The 6,603-nt window shown below is 41.8% G+C and overlaps 1 protein-coding gene across 1 annotated transcript; it reads left to right on the top strand.

Annotated features, from left to right (window-relative positions):
* On the top strand, nt 408-5,537 carry LOC8068348 (glutathione synthetase, chloroplastic). The gene is made up of 13 exons (XM_021460719.1): nt 408-912; nt 1,332-1,501; nt 1,746-1,821; nt 1,934-2,064; nt 2,664-2,786; nt 2,881-2,961; nt 3,295-3,375; nt 3,452-3,521; nt 3,808-3,929; nt 4,161-4,300; nt 4,381-4,573; nt 4,695-4,821; nt 5,100-5,537. The coding sequence occupies exons 1-13, from the start codon at nt 631-633 to the stop codon at nt 5,100-5,102; spliced, it is 1,599 nt and encodes a 532-aa protein (XP_021316394.1). The 5' UTR covers nt 408-630; the 3' UTR covers nt 5,103-5,537.

Here is a 6,603-nt window from a genome sequence, read left to right as displayed (position 1 = left end):
GCAGAGCAGTGCCAAACACCCCTTAGTCCATGATTTGACAATAATTATCAAATAAAAATAAGGCCTTGTTTAGTTCCCAAAAAAATTTGCAAAATTTTTCAGATTCTCCGTCACGTCGAATCTTTAGACGCATGCATGGAGTATTAAATATAGACGAAAATAAAAACTAATTGCATAGTTTGGTCGGAATTGATGAGATAAATCTTTTGAGCCTAGTTAGTTCATGATTAAACAATAGTTGTCACAAACAAACGAAAGTGCTACGGTACCTGTTTTGCAAAATTTTTTGGAACTAAACAAGGCCTAAATCAAAAAAAAAAAAAATGGGACCTAAACAAGCCTTCACGGTGGAAGGAAAAAACATGGAAAATATACGAAAGAGCAGGAGGGGTCGGCATCAGCAGACAGCAGCAACGTCCGCCCTGACGCCGTGACGACTCGAGGAGGAAGCACCTGGACGCCTCTGAGTCTGAGCCCGCGCGCCCGACCGCCGGAGATTCGCAACTCTGACCCGCCACATCCATGAACCTTGGCCGCCGCGAGGCACGACGAAGCCGGAGCACGACGGCATAACAATAAAATCGCGGGAGCGCCCGGCCGCCTTCGAATCGATTCCTTCCCCCCAACGCCATGTCCTCCCCCTGCGTCTCGCACCACCACCAGGTCCGCCTCCGCGCCGGCGGCCGCCTCCCAGCCCCAGCCGCGGCCTCGTTCGCGCCGCCCGCCGCGCTACGCGGGCGGCGCCGGGTGGCACGCGCCGCGATGAGCGCCGAGGCGCGCCCGGGCGTCGCGCCGGCGGAGGAGGGGGCCGCGACGCCGGGGCAGCAGCAGGCCCTGCTGGCGGAGATGGTGGAGAATGCCGCCGTGTGGTGCGCCGTCCACGGGCTTGTCGTCGGAGATCGCGCCAATCAGGTGCGTACGCCTCACCAGTCGCCCCCTCACGGTCCTGGATCGAATGGCTGCTAGTGTTAGTCAGCGTGTTGTGAAATGAGCTGCAACTGCAATCTTGCCAACTGTGTTGTGAAATGTGCTGCAATCTTGCCACGAGAAAAAGTTTGCATCTTTGGGCGCTCTCTTCTAGTTCATTGGCGCCCTGGCTTGTTGATGGATGGAACAATAGAGTACCCAGCCTGCCAAGTTGCAGTAATGCAGTTCACTGTTAAAAAGAAACATTTTTTCCAACATGTCTTAGCCGTCGCCACTCTGCTAATTGCTAGTATCTGGCGGATTTTGATATGACCAATGAAACCAAGTAAACGGCATGTCCCCATTTCCTGTAAGCTATAAGTACCGCAGAATTTGCTGATCAGCATTTATATTGCCACTTACAGAGATCAGGAACGGTCCCTGGGGTTGGCCTGGTTCACGCTCCATTCTCACTGCTTCCAGCGCGTTTTCCAGCATCGTTCTGGAAGCAAGCATGCGAGCTGGCTCCTATCTTCAATGAGCTCGTGGATCGTGTCAGCTTGGATGGGGAGTTCCTGCAAGCTGCTTTGTCTAGGCAAGTTTTGAAATCTATACACTGGGTTCTTTCGGTACCAATGTCGTGTATATCTTTGTTCATTCAGAGTATACAATGAGTAGATTAGATTGTCAGCTGATTTCTTTCCATGACAAGATTGTTGCCTTGAATTTTGAAGAAAATATAACTCTCTGTTAGTCAGGTCACCGAAGGCCCGACTATTCTTCATTTTCCCAGCTATATAATGGTTTCAGGTTCAGTGACTTACATTTTCTTATTTCAGAACAAAGCAGGTTGATGAATTTACCGCAAGGCTGCTACAAATTCATGAGAAGATGATGCCAATAAATAAGAAAGAGGTAAGTGTTTCTTGTTAGCTTCTGCGTCTCAGTTCGACCTTCGGGAAATGCATCCTTGAAACTTTCTCTTGTTTTTTAGCCAGCCAGTGATATGTGCTTGATACACTTTTAGGATATACGCTTAGGATTGCACCGATCGGATTATATGCTGGATTCTGAAACCAATTCACTACTTCAAATTGAGCTCAACACTATTTCATCATCCTTTCCTGGCCTTGGCTCCCTTGTCAGTGAACTTCACAGGTCAATTTACTATCCGTTCTTCCTCTCTCATGGTAGAATTATCCTGTTTTGTTTTCTTCTGTGCGTTTTTTTTTTTCTGGCAATCTCTTTTGACCATAACAGGTGTTGTATTCACTATGATGATTGTTGAGATATTTTAAAGATGCATTTGTAGACTTTTTCGATAGTGGTACAATTGTAGATGGAAAACTTGCTGATCATTTCAGTTCTCTCTTGAGCTTATAAGAAAATCCAGGCGAATGCCTTTACTTAGCCAAAGTGGTTAACAGAGTTATTATGTTTACATAAATGTTACCTACATTTGAATTCCAGACTACGGATTTTTGGAAGCTTCAGCTTATCATTACAACCATGAACCATGATTTTTTCATATTAGAGTTTCAAAGTCTCTAACTGTAACTTGTAATGGTGTGCCACTTCAGAAATAGTCAGATGTGATAAATAGTGAGTTAATGTCGCTTGTCCCATGAGAGCGAAAATAAAATTAATCAGCGACACATTCATAATTTACTATTTTGTAGCAATGACCGGATTTCCTTGTTTTGGTATTATGTATGCTTAAACTTAAACTGATAGATAATATTACTTTGATACTGCAGGACCTTACTGAACCAGTATGGAAAAATATTAGGCCTAGATCCTAAAAGGATTCCACAGAATTGGGCAGCCACTCAATTTGCTGAAGCACTGGGCAAAGCATGGGCTGAGTATAACAATGACAGGTCGATGCTTTTCTATGCAGCATGAGATGTGTTATTCAGAATTTCTAGAAAATGTAAGTGTCAATTAACATGTTTTGTTCTCTTTGTCGCTCAGTGCTGTTGTTTTGATGGTTGTTCAACCTGAAGAAAGGAATATGTACGACCAGTACTGGCTTGTCAATCATCTGAAGGAATCATATCCTCTTTATGTTTGCTTTCTTTTCAGTTTTATTGTCAGATTTTCAATCTCTGGGTTGAAAAAAAAAACTTATAATTTAGTTATTAACTAAATTGTATTTGTGACACAGTGTTTCCTTGTCTGTGGTTTGGTCGCTCGTGTCCACAACAAACTAATAAGTTGTTGAGTTCTTGTTTGTACACTACTGTATTATTCTTTCAACATATTGCCTGCTTGATATAACTTCAGAGAACCATTAAAGTGTTCGGTAACCATCTGCCTTTATTTTTTGTCTTGTATTAAGAGCATCTGACAGCATGAAAAATGTGGCTTTCCTTAACTAGCCATCACATATGGTGTGGCAACTATAAGGAAAACATTGGCACAAGTAGAGGCTGAAGGGCAGGTTCTTACAGATGGAACACTTGTGATGTAAGTATCTTATACAGACATGGAGAAAGGCTTATTATTACTATTAGTATTTAGTATGTAAATTTATGAATTGCAGAGATGGTCGGACAGTGGCTGTTGTGTATTTCAGAGCTGGGTATGCACCGACTGATTACCCTTCAGAAGTGGTATGCAATCTAATATTTATTAGTTCAAAACCTTACTATAGAATTATATTCTGAATTTTGAGTGAAAATAACTATTCCTGTAATTGTTCTGAAAACATCATATGTCTGTTGCGATGTTGCTTAGTTTCACTTTCCTTGATGAAGCAGTGAACTTCTTTTGTGCATGGATTTCAGTCTCTGTTAGAAAGCTATTTTACCCAAATGGTTTTATTGCTTGGATTGAGGATGTGTTTTGTTATGATAATACACCACTTTTCCACCTTGACATAATATTATCATATTCCAGGAGTGGAGAGCGAGGCTTCTGATGGAACAATCATCTGCAATAAAGTGCCCTTCGATATCCTACCATTTAGTAGGAACAAAAAAGATCCAGCAAGAACTAGCAAAACCTAATGTTCTTGAAAGGTGATTGAGTTTTCTCAGTACTAATGGGTGATTAGCTGGTTGATATTCCACTGTTTCACAGTTGCACTAGGTTTTCAACAAAACAAATTACAACATCATTGATCAACTGGAATCTTACCTTATAGTGGTGTAGCCTATACTTCAAATGTGTTGACCGACTCTGAATTTCATTGTTCATGATCTAAATTAGAGCATCAGCAGAACCTAAACCTGTGCCTGATCTATCTACAGATTTCTTGACAACAAGGAGGACATTGCCAAACTACGCAAGAGTTTTGCAGGGTTATGGAGCTTGGATAATGAAGAGATTGTGAAATCTGCAATAGAGAAACCTGATCTGTTTGTCTTGAAGCCTCAGCGAGAAGGCGGAGGTATCTTTTCTTAGCCTTTGAGAGATCCTGTTTGGTGGTAAATGTCCTGAGGATTCTGAATTCCTTATCATTTCCTTCAGGGAACAACATATATGGTCATGATTTGCGAGACACGCTGATCAAACTCCAGAAGGAACAGGGGGAGTCACTTGCAGCGTACATACTGATGCAGAGGATTTTTCCAAAAGCCTCTCTTACTCCTCTAGTTAGAGGTGGTGATTGGTTTGAGGACCTTACAATCTCGGAGCTAGGAATATATGGAGCCTACTTGCGGTAATTAAATCAGTGAAGTTTCAAATCTTTGTCCCTACTATATGGCTACAAATATGTCACGCTACCCTCTTTTCCCTAGTGAAAATGATTCTGCCACTCTTATTTTGATGATCTGTCTCAGGAACAAAGATAAGGTGATCTTGAATAATCAGTCTGGCTACTTGATGCGCACCAAAGTTTCTTCTTCAAATGAGGGTGGCGTTGCTGCAGGGTTTGCTGTGTTGGACAGTGTTCTCCTCACTGATGAGGTGATTACCATTCCTGAACCTTGATTATTGTGATGGTAACCCAATAAATCTGATACAGCGTAATAAAAAATTATATCCTGTGTTATTTACATCCATTTTCTGGTGCTATTCATGAGAAAGACAGTTGTAACTAGTTCACTTTTAACTATCATCAGTACCTATTTTTTTTGTACATTAGTCTTGGAAGTTAGAAATTTTAGTGAAACCTATTTCTGTCATCTCTCAAATTTTGGCAAATTTCAATAAAACCTGTTTTCCTTTTCATGTTTTTTTTCCAGTGAGACAGCAAGGTGGCAGAGTTATGAGTAACACACCTGACCTGAATTGTTGACAGTACCCACAGTCAAACGATCGTGATGTCAGATTGGACATCAATTGATCTCGGCTGCAATTGTAGGGAAAACTGTGAATAGCTTACAGAATAACAGACAATGGCTGACGGAGAAGACGGCTGTGTCATGTTGTGATAATAGTTTCATGTATTTTTTTTATGGTGGTTAAAAATGTAGGGGAAAAAACCCCATGTTGTCAGAGAAAACCCTGGAAGAGAAAGAGGACGCAGTGTCGTCACAGTGGCATGCATGCATTCATAATTCATATAGGAATAGCAGAGCACGTTGTGCTACCAACAGTGCAGCAGAGCCTGACGTTTGTTTTGAACTGTTGATAAAGATTATGGATCTTCTGGACGTAATTGTGAAGTTGTACTTTGTTAAGAGTGGATTTTTTTTTTTTGGAAATGTGTCTGATGTCAGAAAGGGAAAGGGAAGGAGTGTTTGTGTGCCTGCGGCCCAGTGGGCCAAGTGTGGTCATGGCTGATGACTGGCCGTGCTTTGAGGTGGGCCAGGTGGTCGTGTTGGGTCGGCCTGCTACTGTGTAGCCCATCTAACGTACTGTACAAGTAGTACGAACTATTTATGTCAAAAAACATTACACCAATATATGAACTTTTGGCCGTACACTTAGGCCAGTCTCAATGGCCTGTTTCAAACAAATCTGCTGTAGAGCATCAATGAAACGAATAACGAAACAACCTCCATAATGCATAAGTTTTACCTTGATGTTTCCTAGGCTGGGCAAATCATTTAATTACTGCAAAATGATTGGATCACATGCAAGATGGTGAAACGATATAGTCCTCAGTGGGGATTTCATCCTGTTTCACCGCGTGGGAAGCAACGCCAGCGGAGTTTCACCATGGTGAAACTACTTCTTTCTCTCTCCTCTTCGTTTCATGCAAAAAAGTGCAGTTTTGTTGACATGACGCTCTAATAAATGTGCATGACATCCTGGTGAAACCCCCACTGAGACTGGCCTTATGGCACTCACAATGCAAGACTCTATTATAGAGTCAAAAACAATTAATTACATAAATAATTTTAGACTCTATGATAGAGTGACCTCACAATCAAAAGTATTAAAATACATCTGATAAAGAGCAGAAATTGAGCATAAATGAATCCGTTGAGGAACGTGTTGGAACGCAAGCTCTAGACGGCCATCGCTGTCGAATCCGTTGAGGGCGTAGACAAACACTCCAGTCGATGCATGAAGATGCAGCAGCTGCAGCAGAAAGCGAAGGTCGCGTCAGTCGATGCATCAGCAAGCAGCAGCAAGGGAAGGTCGCCATCTTGCAGGCCCACAAAAAACCAAAAACTGCCATTCATAGAATAAAAATATTCATTTTTTTAGAATAAAAATGCTGTGATGATAAACTAAAATATTCCAATTTCCAAAATTGGAGAGATGAGATGATAAACTAAAAATTTCTGATACTTGTCT

Source organism: Sorghum bicolor, chromosome 5 (assembly GCF_000003195.3).
Source record: "Sorghum bicolor cultivar BTx623 chromosome 5, Sorghum_bicolor_NCBIv3, whole genome shotgun sequence".
Taxonomy (NCBI): Eukaryota; Viridiplantae; Streptophyta; class Magnoliopsida; order Poales; family Poaceae; genus Sorghum; species Sorghum bicolor.
Note: the sequence above shows the minus strand (reverse complement) of the source record. Positions and strands in the feature narration are given on the sequence as shown.

Excerpts from the sequence above, each read along its gene's own strand:
- LOC8068348 (XM_021460719.1), top strand. The coding sequence starts at position 631 with ATGTCCTCCCCCTGCGTCTCGCACCACCACCAGGTCCGCCTCCGCGCC. Across the intron at positions 2,962-3,294 it reads GTCAATCATCTGAAGGAATC|ATATGGTGTGGCAACTATAA; the intron begins ATATCCTCTTTA and ends ACTAGCCATCAC. Across the intron at positions 4,301-4,380 it reads GCCTCAGCGAGAAGGCGGAG|GGAACAACATATATGGTCAT; the intron begins GTATCTTTTCTT and ends CATTTCCTTCAG.